The following is a 16,402-nucleotide window of genomic DNA, read 5'->3' as shown; positions in this document are numbered from 1 at the left end:
ATTTTACAGATGAGAAAACAAAGGCACTGGGAGATTAAGTGACTTGACCTAGGTCACACAGCAGGCAAGTGGTGGAGCTCGGATTAGAATTCAGGTCACCTGATTTCCAGGTCTGTGTTCTTTCCATTAGGCCATGGGATTTAAGCCTACTTTCTCTTATTCCTTCTCTAGACTAGAAAAGAGTTCACCCTCCATAAAATAAAAATAATATATTTGAGAAGCAGCATGGCGTACTGGATAGAAGAGCATGAGCCTGGGAGTCAGAAGGTCATGGGTTCTAGTCCCAGCTCCAGCACTTGTCTATGTGCCTCAGTTACCTCATCTGTAAAATGGGGATTGAGACTCTGAGCCCCATGTGGGAAATGGACTGTGTCTAACCCCATTTGCTTGTATCCACCCCAGCGCTTAGTAGAGTTCCTGGCACATAGTAAATGCTTAACAAATGCCATAATTATTATTAATAATACTCTTCATACATTCTTCTTTTAACCTTCTATTTTCCCAAAGTTTATGGATCCCTAAGACTCCTGATTATCTACATTTTTCCCATCTTTTGCTTCTTCCCATTCTACTAGGCTCATCATTCTGTCCTGTGAGCAGTTATAGTATCCCTGTCGGTTTTATTTCTTCACAAAGCAGCAGTGGTTATATTAATCCAGATCTTAATATTTTATAGGGCTCTGCAAATAGATGTTGATGATTTATTTGAATTTTGGTGGGGCTTCAAAGTTACATCCCATCCCGAAACCAAGCAATGTAAGTTACAGCATAAAACTTCACATTTTAATGATTTATCACATTGTAGAGCAGACTCAAATCTTTAACTTTCATTTCCTCAAATCTCTGAATATTAATAATAATAATAATGTTGGTATTTGTTAAGCGCTTACTATGTGCCGAGCACTGTTCTAAGCGCTGGGGTAGACATAGGGGAATCAGGTTGTCCCACGTGGGGCTCACAGTCTTAATCCCCATTTTACAGATGAGGGAACTGAGGCCCAGAGAAGTGAAGTGACTTGCCCACAGTCACACAGCCGACAAGTGGCAGAGCTGGGATTCGAACACATGAGCCCTGACTCCAAAGCCCATGCTCTTTCCACTGAGCCACGCTGCTTCTCAATATTGAATATTGAATGCCCTGTATTAGTTCCAGGGTCATTTAACTTTATGAGTATCTGTTAGATAAACAAAAGTGAGAAGCCAAGAAAAATATACCAGAATACCAGTGAGAAAAATGCTGGCCCCAAATCATCTTATGATCTAGGAAAGTTATTCATCTGTGAAAACTAGAAAGCACTTTATAGAAAACAGGTCATAAACAAGCCATAAGCGCCTTACCTTCAGCAAGAACACATAGAGGGTAAATTAGCATCCACAGTGTATGTCTGAGCCATGTCAAAATAGGATAGTGTATTTCAATTACCGATAACATACTATACGTATATCTGAAGAGAGAATAGAAAGAACTATCAGGAAAGTGTTTTTTAGTCTCTGGGGAGTAAAAGGATAAGGAAAAAGTTGTTCGTTAACTCGACCAATATAATTGAAAAGTACCCAAACTATAAAACATCTAGTATTTTTTCTCTGCCTATGGCAAGGGGATTATTGATATCATTTTTATGGTCATTAAGTACTTACTATGTGCCAAGCACTGTACTAAGCAATAGGGTAGATACAAAATAATCAGGTTGGACATGGTTCCTGTCCCTGATGGAGTTCACAGTCTAAGTAGGAGAGAGTAGGACTTAATCCCCATTAGGAATCAGATGAGGAAATTGAGGCACAGAGAAATTAAGTGATTTGCCCAAGGTCATACAGAAGGTAAGTGGCAGAACCAGGATTAGAACCCAGGTCCTCTGACTCCCAAGCCTGTGCTCTGTCCACTAAGCAACACTGCTTCCTGCTGGGAGAAACTGTGTGTGATGGTTGCCCTCTTGGCATCCACACTGATATTTAAGGAGGTGGACTACAACATTTGTATCGTTTTCCCCCTCTATCTCCTACACTTATCATCTAGTGGACCTAACCATGAGTTTATTCAAGTCTCTCTTGAGTCTGTACAGCTTCTTGTGGTAATGAATCCCATATGTTTACCACCCAGTATAAGTAGAAGTATTTCCTTTTGTTTGTTTTGAATTCACCACTTCCTGGCTTGACCTGAGCTCGTTGTGGACAGGGAATGTGTCTGTTTATTGGTGTATTGAACTCTCCCAAGTGCTTAGTACAGTGCTCTGCACATAGTAGGTGCTCAGTAAATGCAATTGAATGACTGAATGAACTAGGTTCTCCCTCCCCCTGGGGGATTTAGCCAACAAAAATTCGGTTACCACCCTGTCTGCACCCTTCAATGATTTGGTCAACTTCAAGCATCTTCCCTCTCAACTTGCATTTTTCTATACAGAAGTTTCTCCATTCCCCAATCAACTTCATTTTCCTTTTCTGTATCTTCTCCAGCTCTATTCTGTCCTTCGTAAGATGCAGGGAACAGAGCTGCACATACCATTCCGGGTGAGAGGGGAACCAAGGTTTTATATAGTGACATAACTCTGCCTCCTAATGATGCTCAGTGTTAGCTTGGTTTTCGATATTTTTAGTTGATGCTTTGCATTGGACTGATGCACTTTTTTATGGTATTTGTTCAGCGCTTAGTATGTGTCAGGCATTGTATTAAACACTGGGGTAGATAAAAGATAATCAGGTTGGTCAACAGTGATTCTGAGTTCTCTCTAAGTCACGACAGATAACTCCAAACCCATCATCCTGGAGGTATGTTGGGATGTATTCTCTGGATGTATTTGCTCACATTGAAATTTATCTGACATTTCTCAGCACACACACTTGCTCAGCTTTATGAACTCTTCTGTAGTTTATGTCTGTCTGCACTGGCAGAGATAAACTACACCTGGAAGAGCTTAGGGCCATTTACAAATTTGGACGTTTTACTGTGTGCTCCCTTGTCAGTCAATCAATCGATTGATGGTATTTATCAAGAACTTACTGTATGCAGAGCACTGTACTAAGCTTTTGGGAGAGTTCAATATAACAGAGTTGGAAGACATGTCCCCTGCCCCCAAGGAGCTTACAGTTTAGATGTTAATCAAAATTTATCCCAGCACCAATGAGACCCCACCATTTCCATTTTTCCATCCCAGAAAGTACCCATGAATCCCTCCCCTTTGCTTTATGTCTTTTAGCAAATTTTCTATTCCTGACAGAACATTCCCTCCAATACTGTGATGACTCAATTTTTTAAGAAGTCTTTGTTGTGAAACCTTGTCAAAAGCCAATGAAAATCTAAATATATTATGTCTACTGGTTCCACTCTATTCATAGCACGCTTATAAACCCACTGACAAATTTCCAAGTTAGTGAGGCAGGATTTCTCCTTATAGAAACCATATTGATGTTCCCCAAGAAGGTTGTATTTTTCCAAGTGTTCACTATTCCCAAACTTGAGAGTCTACTAGTTGTCTAGGTATGAAAATGAAATTCGCTGGCTTAAGCATTCCTGGGATCACCCTCCAAAATCTTTCTTATAGATGGGAGTTACAAGGGGAAGCAGCAGTCTTCTGGTACAGGGTTCAGTGCTTGGTACATAAGTAAGTGTTTAAGCAAATGCCATCATTATTATACAGTCTCAGGCCAAAACTTCTCCAGCTTCCCCTGCAAGATCCTTCAGAAGTGTTGGGTATATCATGGAGCTCCAGTGCTTGGTTTACATCTAGTTTAGCAGTTTGATTTAAAGCATCCTGTTTAGTTACCACAATTGAATCCAATCTGATTACTTAGTGACAACCTAACTTTTCTATTGGATAGAGTTGGATTTGATCCCCTTTTGCCACCCAAACTCTGTTAGTTTCACTTAGCATTTCAAAGGCCATATGATCTCTGTGGAAGAAATCCCTGTGCCAAGTTAATTTTGTAATGTTGCAGGTGAAACTTGTCCCTAGTTAGAAGGGTTTTTAAATTGCCATCCTAATCTTTCTTCATCTCTCTGCATGTTTCTGACACATTTTCCAATTTTACCTTCAGTGCATGGGTTTACAGACATTCAGAGCTTACTAGACCTAATCAGAATAAGAATCAATCAAATTTGGTATTTGGCTTTTACCAGCGATTGGAACCTGAAATTTCAGGAAAAAATGGTGTTGAAAAAAGTCTGGATGCATTTATAAATAATTATATCTGGCTGACTATGAACCTCTTAGTACTCATGCCCCACCTTATGCTTACAAAGTTATCTCAAGAACAGCAGGTTTCGTAACATTGCCTGTTAGAAGGAATTGAGAAATTGATGCTTTTCTAAACTACTTTCTTCAATTTCCTGATTCACCTCTTTCCTAGTTGTGGTTCTATAAGAGAAACACATTAGCTAAATCCATGACTCCTTTTATTTTTATCTTGATCCTAATGATAGAACTGTCCTTCCTTGAGCAGCAGCATGGCATAGTGGATAGAGCATGGGCCTGGGAGTCAGAAGGTCCTGGGTTCTAATTCCCAGCTCCACCACTTGTCTGCTGTATGACCTTGGGCTAGTCATACAGTTACCTGTGCCTCAGTTACCTCATCTGTAAAATGGGGATTTGAGACTATGAGCCCCACATGGGACAGGGACTATGTCCAACCGATTTGCTTGTATCTACCCCAGCGTTTAGTACAGTGCCTGGCACATAGCGCTTAACAAATACCATAATTATTATTATTATTGTTCTCAGATGCCACTACTGACAGTGAGGCTTTATTCTCCCATGTGAGGATGTGGCTGAAGAGACTGATATGTGATTGGCACTTCCTTTCAAATTGTTTGAACGTAAAGCTCGATCCCATCTATATTAATGGGCCTGTCCCATGCGGGGTCGGTCTCTGTTTTCAAGCCAGTATCTTGGTTACCTGATCTAAGCCCCAATTCCAAGTACATTATTTTGGTTCATTTTGCTCCAACTAAGATGGAAGCATTATGATGAACATGCAGGTGATCTATTAAAGGGCATATTAACTTTTAGCTACTTTAATTTTTGTCTTTAAATTGTGACATCTTAAAACCCTAAGCCATATGGCCCTAAGTTTGATTGAGGGGAAGAAGGAAATTGCTCACTTCTTGGAGAAGATTAAAACTCATTCAGGCCACTGAAATAGACTTGACACACAAGAAGAGATTATTTAATGCCCTGGCTCCAAATGAACAATTTAACAATAGAATTTCCCCCCCCCCCCAGTGGAATGAGGTCCTGTATTTTAGTTATTCGTAAATCAGTAGGAACCTAGTTTATAAATTCTGTTTATAATTTAGAAAGAACATGTCTAATTTATTAAGTATGTACTAGAGCATATGTGAGGAATGTCTTTCATTAGGAAACAGCTGTGAGATTTATTCCAAATTGGTTTTACACTGAGCCTCCTGAACCGGAAAACTGAATGCAATAATTTGCTTTTGTAATATAATGGGGAGGTTTTCATTATCTTCGATATGTGCATTATAGAAAGTATTGAAAATAATATTCCATATCAAGATAAACCAATTCAAATATGGATCATGCTTTTCTGTCCCATTCAAAAGAACAAAATAAAAGTATCTAACCATTTATATAACCATTTTCTTTGATTTTTTTAAGAGATCTTTTAGACATCTTACCTAACCACATCCAATAGATTCCAAAAGAAAAATAACACACACACAACATATTTCCCTTGGACCTCATCCTGACTGGTGATCACCACAAACAGGATGATTATTCTCTCTGTTAGCTGTAAAAAAAAAAAGAATGAATTCCACATTACAATAAACCATTATGGATGATAGTTTACAAAAAATGTATTAAAATTGTCTAATTTTCCCTTAAACTGGTGCTCTGAAGTTCTTGTTTGAATTGGAGTCCTTCCGTGTCTGTGTTTTTTACTCCCACTCTCCAATCGCACAGCAAAGACAGTGGAAAAAGAAAAAAATACATTCATTCATTCATTCATTTTTGCCCTTTTTTCATCAATCTTTAAAACTTTTTATGGGTAAATTCAAACTTTCTCTACATTTGCAAATCCATTGCAAAACTTTTCACACTGCCGTTGTGCTTCAATTTTGACTCTCATTAAAACTTTTTTTTCCTTTAAAGTATGCTTTCAGCACTTTCTTTTGTTCTATTAATAGTTGCTTCCATATTAATATGATTCTTTATTTCTTCCGTGGAAAGAGTTTGCTAGATCAGATATTATTTGCACTTTGACACCAAAAGATGCCTGAGGTAGGGATAGGAGGAGGGATTTATTGACAAAAACAATACAGGAAAAGGGAAAATTTTTGCACTCTTCTACCAATAGTTTTAACTTCTAAGGAGGAGGAGGAGGAGGAAAAAGATGGAGTCGATATTCAATTTGCGGGTGAAATTTCAAGGTCAGTGAGCTCTTCTAAAATAGTAAATGTGCACTGGCAGCATCATTTGGAGTCGGAACAAAATTCCCATTTAAGAAATTTGAATTTCCCCTAGTATTTTCAACAGTCTAACAATTTGTGACACACTTCTAATTCCAGAGGCTACCTTAATGTACAAATTAAATGTTTCGTAAATTCTGCCCCATAGAGTCAATCAGTCCTGCAGTCATGCCGGAGCTTATATTAGAAATTCTGCACAAACTAGCTCAAATGTATCTGGCCAGGGGGCACAGGACAGCACCTTACATGGCATCCTTGTGCCCATATGGATGATTGTGATTTTGAGTGAATGCTGAAAGTGTGACTCCCCTGCTCAAATCATTCATTCAATCATATTTATTGAGCGCTTACTGTATGCAGAGCACTGTACTAAGCACTTGGGAGAGTACAATATTACAATAAACAGTCACATTCCCTGCCCACAACGAGTTTAAGAGGCAAATCTGAAAACAGAGTTCTGATGGCAGACTGTTTACCTGGAAAACTGACCCTAAATCATGGGCTAGAATGAAATTGAGTGGCTAGATGTTCCTCTCTATGTCACCTTTCCCAAGGTAAAGAAATAATGCCTCACTCTTTCACAGTTCTCATTAGGACAGGCGTTGCTTAAAAAAATCATCATGAGAAGCAGCATGGTCTAGTGGATAGAGCATGGGCCTGGGGGTCAGAAGGACCTGGAGGGGTCTAATCCCAACTCTTCCACTCGTCTACTGTGTGACCTTTGGCAAGTTGCTTAACTTCTCTGTGCCTTAGTTACCTTATCTGTAAAATGGGGATTAAGACCATAAGCCCCATGTGGGGTATGGACTGTGTCCAACCTGATTAGCTGGTATCTACCCCAGTGCTTGGCACGTAATAAGTGCTTAACAAATACCACAAAAAGAATTTTAATGGTGGTTATGGATGAGAACCAATGCTGGAGGCAATTTCTCTGGGATTGCTGATAATGTAGACCTAAGCCAAAATAAAAATTCACTAGAGGGGCAATGCTAGGACCCAGGGCCTTCTGGGTCCAGGGATTGGAGCCAGCTGTAGAAGGGGAGCTGTGAGAGTGGGACACTCGAAGTCTGGCCAGAATCTATTTCTCTTTGTGGAAGGTTTGATGATCTTTATCCAACCAAAATGAGTTTAGGTGCCCAAGACCTAGAGGAAATCTGGATGGGTCAACAGGAAATCAGGCATCTATAGAAAAACAATTCCTTGTGCCCTCCTCTTTTTTTTTTTTAAGTGCTTCTTTGGCTTTCTGCTTGTGGTCCTCTCAGCCTAGTCATTCGAAAAGGAATAAAAGGATGTAAGAATGGGTTTAAAGTAGGCACCACTGGAACATATGGAGAGTAGAATACAAATTTTGGGATCAGGCATTCTTGTAGGTCTAGTGATTTTTAGTGGTTACTGGCAAAGCAAATAATCTTTACATCAAAATATTTGGATTAATAGCCTGTAACAATGGAAAGAAACTCAAATAATGGAAAAAACTAATTTATATCTTCATAATTAATCTAACAGTTCTGGTTTGAAGAAAAGAACAAATAAGGTCTTTGTGCATAAATGTTGAAAAAAGCAATACAGAATATGGGCTGGCTGGACAGTTTTGTGCTTGAGATTGGAGTAAATTAATCTGATTATTGTGTGTATATATATAATAAAATATACATAATAATAAGATAAACATATTAAGAGTGTGTGTGTGTGTGTGTGTGTGTGTGTTTCTGCCTCTAGCTCTCCCAATCCTGAGGCGAGATTCAATAAAAACTTTATCTGGCTTCCACAAGACTGAAGCCTGAACAAAACCAGCTCGTTGTGGGCAGGGAATGTGACCATTTATTCTTGTATTGTACTTTTCCAAGTGCTTAATATAGTGCTCTGTATACAGGAAGCTCTCAATAAATATGATTGAATGAATGAAACCCCTTCAAAATCAATTTTCAGAGTTTGTGGGACTTCCAGTTTATGAAAGCCAAATAGTTTTGATTAACTCTATCGCTGAGTAATCAACTCATTTCCCCATTTGATGTGTTTGGCTAAACAGTATAAATTCAAACTGATTTTCTTCAAAAACCTCTGCTTTCATTCTGATGGTTAATATTTCTCCTAATGGCTACATCTTGCTCTTGAACTTTTCTTTTTTTCCTGTTTTGAGTGGAATTCCAAACGAGAATAGCTCAAGTTTGACTGTGCTTTCTCATGTTTCTCCTTTAAATTCTTCTTGCACAGTTTCAAGTCACTGAACAAACCAAACAGGGATCGGTTTTCAAAATGGTTTGCTTTTACCTTCATGCGCAAAGAGCACTAGAAATCAGTGCCCACATTCTGTTCAGTCTGACTGGGGCTTTGTTTTCATCTAGCAAGTTCAATGGTCCTTGGCTGAATCCCACTTGAACTTCATCCATCTTAGGGTATATATTTGGATAAACTATCTTACACCAGCTGTTAGATGGAAGACTTTCTAAAAGAAAAGAGGAAACCCCCCCATCTGAATGCTAATTGCTCAGTCAGATGACATAAGGGAACTTGTTTCCTCCAACTAGACCGGCCTTGGCTATGAGGAAACTACATGGTAGCAGGCTTCAAATGGAGTTCCTCATTTTGAACACTTTGAAAGTATCTGCAAAGACCAGTCCCTGAAGAAAGAGTTACAATTCACATAATCCATTCTTAAAAAGAACTGATCCCAATTACTAGCTACTTAGGAGAATGCTAGTTGAAACTTGTTGACCTCCTTGCCCTTTTTAACATCACACACTAATTATGGGTAGCCTCGGGCATTTAACCTAACCTTTCTGTGCACCAGTTTCCTCATTTTAATCAATGGAGAAATAGGCGGACCAAGAAGCATTATGCAACTTTAAATGAAAACAACTCCACTCTCCCCCTCACACCACCTCAGTGCCCCTCTGCAATACCACCTGCCCCAGCTTCTAACTCTCCTCTCCCTAACACAGCTTTTGGGCAGGTTTCAGTCCTCTATTCAGTCAGAATAGAGGAAGTAGGTAGTATTGGGGTGGCTGGGAAGGAACCCTCCCTTTAGGGTGGTGGAACCAGGGCAGCCAGCCTGTCTGCTCAATGGATAATAATGATAATATTGGCATTGGTTAAGCGCTTTGTATTGTACTCTCCTAAGTGCTTAGTACAGTGCTCTGCACATAGTAAGTGCTCAGTAAATACCACTGATGGACTGAATGATTGATTACTCTATGCCATGCACTGTACTAAGCGTTGAGGTAGTTACAAGATAATTTGGTCAGACACAAAAGTCTCCCTGAAAGAAAAGGATGGAAAAGAATAGGGTCTGAAGAAAACAAGGCAAAGGTCTAGGCTCCTAAGTGCTTTTCACCACCATCATCCCTGGAAAACTTTGGGGGAGGATACATGGGGGGGAAAGGTGAAAAGGTGATCTCCTCAGCATTAACACAGACCGAAAGTACTACTGGAGACTGAAAACTTTAAAACACAACTGGGATGATTCAACGTAGAGTTTGAAAAATAGAAATACTAAGTTTCAAAATGAATATTATATTCAAGATGATTATTATTTTAAGTAATAATAATAATGGCATTTATTAAGTGCTTACTATGTGCCAAGCCCTGTACTAAACACTGGGGTAGATGTAAGATAATGAGGGACAGAGTCCATGTACCACATGAGGGTCATAATCCCCTCTAGGCTGTAAACTGGTGGGCAGGGAACATGTCTACCAACTCTTGTTATATTGTACTCTCCCAAGTGCTTAGTACAGTGCTCTGCCCATAGGAAGTGCTCAATAAATGTGATTGATTAAATAGGAGGGAATAGGATTTAATCCCAATTTTACAGATGAGAAAACTGAGGCCCAGGGAATTAAGTGATTTACCCAAGGTCAGACAGCAGACAAGTGGTGCACCTGGGATTAGAACCCAGGTCCTTTGACTCCCAAGTCACTCTTTCCACTAGGTCACGCTACTGTATTAAGTACTTGCTATGTTGTGAGCACTGGGGTAGATACAAGATAAACCAATTGAATGCAGTCCCTGTCCTAAATGGGGCTCACATCCTAAGAAGTGGTGATAATATCTGTTATGCACTTACTGTACGAAGAATGCTGTGCTAAATGCTGGGAAGGTATATAGAGGTGGGAGAAGGGTATCGAATCCCCATTTTATAGATGAGGAAACTGAGGCCTAGAGAAGTTAAGAGAAGCGGCATGACTAAGTGTAAAAAGCTCAAGCCTGGGAGTCAGAGGATCTGGGTTCTAATCCCTGCTCTCTCATGTGTTTTCTGTGTGACCTTTGGGCAGGTCACTTAACTTCTCTGGGCCTCAGTTACCTCATCTGTAAAATGGGGATTAAGACCGTGAGCCCTTTGTGGGAAAGGGACCGTGTCCAGTTTAATAGTAGTAATAATAATTTTGGTATTTGTTAAGCACTTACTATGTGCCAAGCACTGTTCTAAGCACTGGGGTGGTTACAAGGTAATCAGGTTGTCCCACGTGGGGCTCACAATCTTAATCCCCATTTTACAGATGAGGTAACTGAGCTGCAGAGAAAATGAGCGGCTTGCCCAAAGTCACCCACTAGACAAGTGGGGGAGCCAAGATTAGAACCCATGTCCTCTGACTCCCAAGCCCGTGTTCTTTCCAGTAAGCCACGCTGCTTTTCCAACCTGATGATCTTATATCTACCCCAGTACTTTATACAATGCCTGGCACATAGTAAGGCGGTTAACTAATATCATAAGAAAAATGAGTTGCCCAAGGTCACGCAGGAGGCAAGTAATGGAGCTAGGACTACAACCCAGATCTCCTGAACCCAGTCCCATGTTTTTTTCTCTAGGCCACACTACTTTAATAAGCAGTTATTATGTGCATATTGGGAGTGGTTATTTTATCCATGATGATGATGGCTGAAAAGTAATTATTTTCCTCCATTAGAAGGAATAATAAAATGGAAAGATTTCTGAACACCAAAAAGTTGAGCTAAGAAATTCTTAATTTCCATTTCTGCAGCATCTATCTGTCTCTGTAGTACTAAGGAGGGGAAAGAAAGATCTCTGTGCAAGACAACAGGTAGGTACAAAGGAAAAAAAAAAAGGATAACATCTGGTTTAAAACACCCCTCTTCCCTCCCCCGCCCCCCCGCCCAGGCCAGGGGCTTTCGGCCTTCAGAAACATAAACAGTCTTGGCTACTTATGTGCTCATGTGTCTTCACCAGCTGAGGGATTGATTTGGTTTAACTGAGTGTTGAGACTTGGTTTAACAGCATCATGTTGACACAGAAAGAGGCTACAGTTCTCAGTTAATAGTGCAGGTTGACTTCATGCTACAGCAGTTTTCAGAGAAGGGGGTGGAACTGACTTTATATTCTGGAGTGCTTTTAACTCAGCCAGACTTGGGTAGGGGATCCCTGCACTCAGTATAGGCTACCTGCCTTTTCTTTTCATACATCGTGGAAATTGATTCTCCAAATTTAGAGAAAATCAGAAAAAATTTGGTCAACATCTGCATCTAATAATGTTGGTATTTGTTAAGCGCTTACTATGTGCCGAGCACTGTTCTAAGCGCTGGGGTAGACACAGGGGAATCAGGTTGTCCCACGTGGGGCTCACAGTCTTAATCCCCATTTTACAGATGAGGTAACTGAGGCACCGAGAAGTTAAGTGACTTGCCCAAAGTCACACAGCTGACAAGTGGTAGAGCCGGGGTTCGAACCCATGACCTCTGACTCCAAAGCCCGTGCTCTTTCCAGTGAGCCACGTTTTGCCTGGGAAGTAGGACATGAAAATTCCATGCTGGCCTCTATCCCAGGTGATTTTAAAGAGAAGTTCAACCACTTCATTTAAAAATCTAAGCCTGATTCCTTTTCACAAGATCAAATGAATAAAAATTCCTAAGAATTGACAATTCAAAAAACATTCTTTGGATTTTTTATCTTTCATTTCTGCTAAAATGCAACCCTGCATATTTGGGAAGGCTGAACATGATAACTGCATATTTTCTAAACCCCCAGTATAAATTCACCCACATGCCCTGTAAGATCCTCTCACTGCCTAAGCCAATTACTCTCCTTATGCTTATTCCATTACACGTTTCCTGTCTGGTATTGATTAGCAGGACCCCTGAACACTTGGATTTAGGCCGATGATTAAAGTGACCATTTTTTCTGAAGCTCCGAGAGGGAAATACTTTGAAAGAGAAGCAGCGTGGCCTAGTGGATAGACTGCAAGCCTGGGATCTTATCCTGACTCTACCAATTGCCCACTGTGTGAACTTGGACAAGAGACAGCTTCTCAGGGCCTCAGTTTCCTCATCTGTAAAATGGGGATTCAATACCTGTTTTCCCTCCTACTTAGACTGTAAGCAAAGAGACTGCATCCAACCTGATTACCTTGTATTTACCCCAGTATTTAGTACAGTGGTTGGCATGTAGTAACACTTAAATATTATGATGATTATTATTAGATGAGGAAATTGAAGCACTAAACAGTTACTTGCCCAAGGTCACACAGCAGGCATGTGGCAGAGGTGGGATTAGAATCCAGGTCCTCTGACTCCCAGGCCTAGTCTCTCTCCACTAGGGCACACTGCTTGGGTCTTAATCATAGCATTATTTCTGTTTTTCTCTTTAGTAAGTGGAATTAGCATTTCCATCTGAATGGGAAATGCTGAAATACTAATTAGTCTCCATAGGGTTGGCTACCTGCTAAGAAATCTTCAATGATCTCATCATAGTTTAGTTGTAGTTAGGTGTCACAATTAAGCATTGAGTCGGTTTCCAATTCTGATTCTGATTTTTGGAGTAGAGGAGTAAAACAACTTTTTTCTTTCTTGATCTATGATAGTGCCAATAATCACTTCATAAGTGTGGTAAATATTATTTAAGTACTACTGTCAAGGTTGCAGTGTTTTAACATTTTATAGCAGCACAGTGAAAAATTGTCATTATTGCATACTTAGTTTTTAATTTGTGGCCTTTGTGGCCTTTTTCATTCTCATTAGTCGCATTTATCGAGCAGCTACTGGGTGCAAAGCACTGTACTAAGCCCTTGGGAGAACTCAGTAGACAAATAGACATGGTCCCTGCTCTCAAGGAATTTACAATCTAAAGAAGAGACAGGCAAACATAAATCATTTATAAATAGTAAAAGCCAGAGAAAGAAGCAAAGATGCAGAATATGAAAAGAAGAATAAATGAATAAACAAGGAGAGTATAGGTAGTAGATTGAACGGTGAGGGTTAAAAGACAGAGAGGAGTCGAAGATGACTCCAAGGTTGCAGGCTTCTGGAATGGAGAAAATGATAGTGTCATTGATGGATGGGAAAGTTGGGAGGAGGAATTGGCTTAGGATGGAACATGAGGAGTTCAGTTTTCATCACATTGACTTTAAGGAGCAGGCAGGACATCCATGTGGAGATGCCCTGTTGGCAAGAGGAGTACAAGTAGATAAGGAGGTCAGGACTGGTGAGGTAGATGTGAACATCATCCACATCAAGGTGAGGCCATGAGAGTGAATGAACTCCCTCAGAGAATGAGCATAGAGTGAGAAGAATGAGGAGCCAGAACAGAGCTGCCTGGGGGCATCCATGGCTAGGAGACAAGAGCTGGAAGAAAAGTCAGCAGATGAAATGGAAAAGGAACAGTGACAGAGGTAGGAGGAAAACCAGGTGAGTACTAGATCGGTGAAGACGAGGTCAGAGAGTGTTTCCAGGAAGGAGTGGCCGAGAGGTCAAGGAAGATTAAAGCAGAATAGAGACCATTAGACTTGATTCTTCTTTTCTGCACTCATCCACACTTCCTTATGCTACGTCCCCATCTCCTTCCCTTCTGCGATCGTTGCCCCCGATAACATATGGGGCATCTAACAATATCACCCTGTTGGTGCTGCTGCTGCATTCTTCCCAGAACTCTTTGTCTGCCCCACTCCCTCAGAGAAAGTGGACTCTGGAGATTAGAGGAACAGAAGAAACAGTACCTGTGATCTGCTGTTGACTACGGCATGGGCAAAAGGAGGCAGGGCAAGATGGGTAGCTGCAGTTAATTGTAGAGTTGAGCTACTGGCAGCATAGACCAGCAGCCGCTGCTATCCTCTGAGCCTCTACATTTTCACTCAGGGTCCCAACGGTTAATCCAAACCTGAGCTGTCACATTTGGTAAAGGACTCGAAGTAATTCAGCACCGAAAGAAATAAAAGTCAAGAATGATCTTTTTGGCCACTGCCATGCTAGAAGATGAGGGAGTAAATTGGATAGAGAGTGTAAGTTTCGCTGGTACAAAGCGATGAGAACATACCTGTAGAAATCTAGGAAAAAGGCGATTCGGTTCAATGCCAACGTATAGGTGCAACAGCTCCAAAAGGGAAAGGGACTGGCAAAGACGCATCACAAGTCCAATAGCGTAGAAGGTGTCGACTAAAGAATCTGGGGCCGGAGGATGAAAAATACAAACATTGTAAATGAAAGAATATCATAAAACGTGACACTAAAAGAGAAAGCGCTTAAGCATTTTAAACGGTGGGTGTCAAGTGGAACCCGCTTATTTGTTCCTCTGCTTCAACTAAAATACATAAAAGCAAACCACTCAACAGGGCAGAACACTGTTCAACTTGCTTAAGGGGACTTTTATTTTGAGCCCTATTAGCAGCCCACTCTTCTTGTCAGAGGTGGGGAAGATTTCAAAATCAATGTTAGAGCAGGTGTTCCACTAGTGGAATTTGAAAAGCCCAACTGAAACACAGTCCCTGTAGGAAAAGGGCTGCTTAAGTGTTGGAGAAAGATCGGGAGGAAGGATTGGGCTGGGTTGAAACCTGAAACAACAAAGAAAATCACAAAATGAGGCAAGCCAGGGATTTCTGGAGGAGGAAAACAAATTCATGATTATCAACTTATTTCTTATAATTTTCTAGCAGCCCTGCCCGAGGATCTCAAAGTCCTTCACAGACTTGATTTTCTGGGTTTTTTTTTGGGGGGGGGGAGTTGTGGGGGATGAAGGGGAATGGCGGCAGAGATGTGAGATTTGGCTCAAGGTTTCATAAGGGCCTACTCACTCTGCTAGCATAAAAATGAAAGAAACAGCTGGATCTATAGAGAAATCATTGTTTACTCAAGTATAGGACAGTTTGTTCCCTCTTGCCAAGAAAACTTTGCAAGGGTTTGAGAAACTCTGTGAGTCGCATAGGATCTGAGCTTCTGGTACTGGATTGGTCGACATAAAACAGAAACAGCCCTCGTTTGGACTAGGTCCCTCGAGTTTTCACAGCTCTGACATTTCATGTGGGGGCCCCAATGCCAGCAGACTACGAGTGCTTTTTGCCAATCTGGAAATGGGCAGAAACCAGAAGTGGCTGGAGTCTTGTTTCGACAGGGGAGGAGGCCAGAAGGGGAAATGGACTGCTCTGCACACTCCAAAAGTACAATGAGTCATCAGTATTGGACTGAGGGCCAATACCAAGTTGGGCTCCAGATTTATGGATCGATCACAGCATTATCCTCTGCTAGTAGGAAAGAGAGAATCTCAAGCCAAGCTTGGGACACCATTTCATTACCTATCAGAGTCCCCATAAGGTGGAAGATATCATTAGCTCCATTTTATAAGTGGAATAATGCAGTGGTAAATGATCTGGGATCACTAGTAGCGAGCCAATAAACCCCAAATTCCAAAGTTTGGGGGCTATACCTTAATTAGGAGCCAAGTACAAGATGTAGACATATTGAAGGTTTTCGATTTGTGAATAAAGGACATTGGGGAGGAGGCTACCCTGAGCCTGTACACAGATCTGATGGGTGAACTCAGCAAGAGGGGAATGAAGAATCCCAGCTGAAAGTGGGTCGGCATTATTCGCTGTAGAAAAGTGAGACCAAAACCCTACACCAAAAGTGTGGCCAGCATGCCATCAGCGTGAACCATTCTCAATAAGGAATGACAAGATAGAATTGCAAAAAATAGATCCTACAACCCACTGAAGCAATGCTTGCTGCAGCACAAGCATTTTGAAAGATGTAATGAAA

The 16,402-nt window shown here is 40.8% G+C and overlaps 1 protein-coding gene across 4 annotated transcripts in view; it reads right to left on the bottom strand.

Annotated features, from left to right (window-relative positions):
- Nucleotides 1–16,402, bottom strand: part of HACD4 (3-hydroxyacyl-CoA dehydratase 4) — a 47,282-nt gene that overhangs the window by 17,917 nt on the left and 12,963 nt on the right. For all 4 annotated transcript variants that reach the window (XM_029052854.1, XM_039910445.1, XM_039910444.1 and 1 more), the window contains exons 3-5: nt 14,688–14,815; nt 5,633–5,745; nt 1,339–1,445 (exon numbers count right to left, since the gene is read on the bottom strand). In XM_029052854.1, the coding sequence (XP_028908687.1) occupies nt 1,339–1,445; nt 5,633–5,745; nt 14,688–14,815 (348 nt within the window). The remainder of the gene's footprint in view (nt 1–1,338; nt 1,446–5,632; nt 5,746–14,687; nt 14,816–16,402) is intronic.

Source organism: Ornithorhynchus anatinus, chromosome X2, assembly GCF_004115215.2.
Source record: "Ornithorhynchus anatinus isolate Pmale09 chromosome X2, mOrnAna1.pri.v4, whole genome shotgun sequence".
NCBI lineage: Eukaryota > Metazoa > Chordata > Mammalia > Monotremata > Ornithorhynchidae > Ornithorhynchus > Ornithorhynchus anatinus.
The sequence above is the reverse complement of the archived record's forward strand: the minus strand, read 5'-3'. Positions and strand labels throughout refer to the sequence as shown.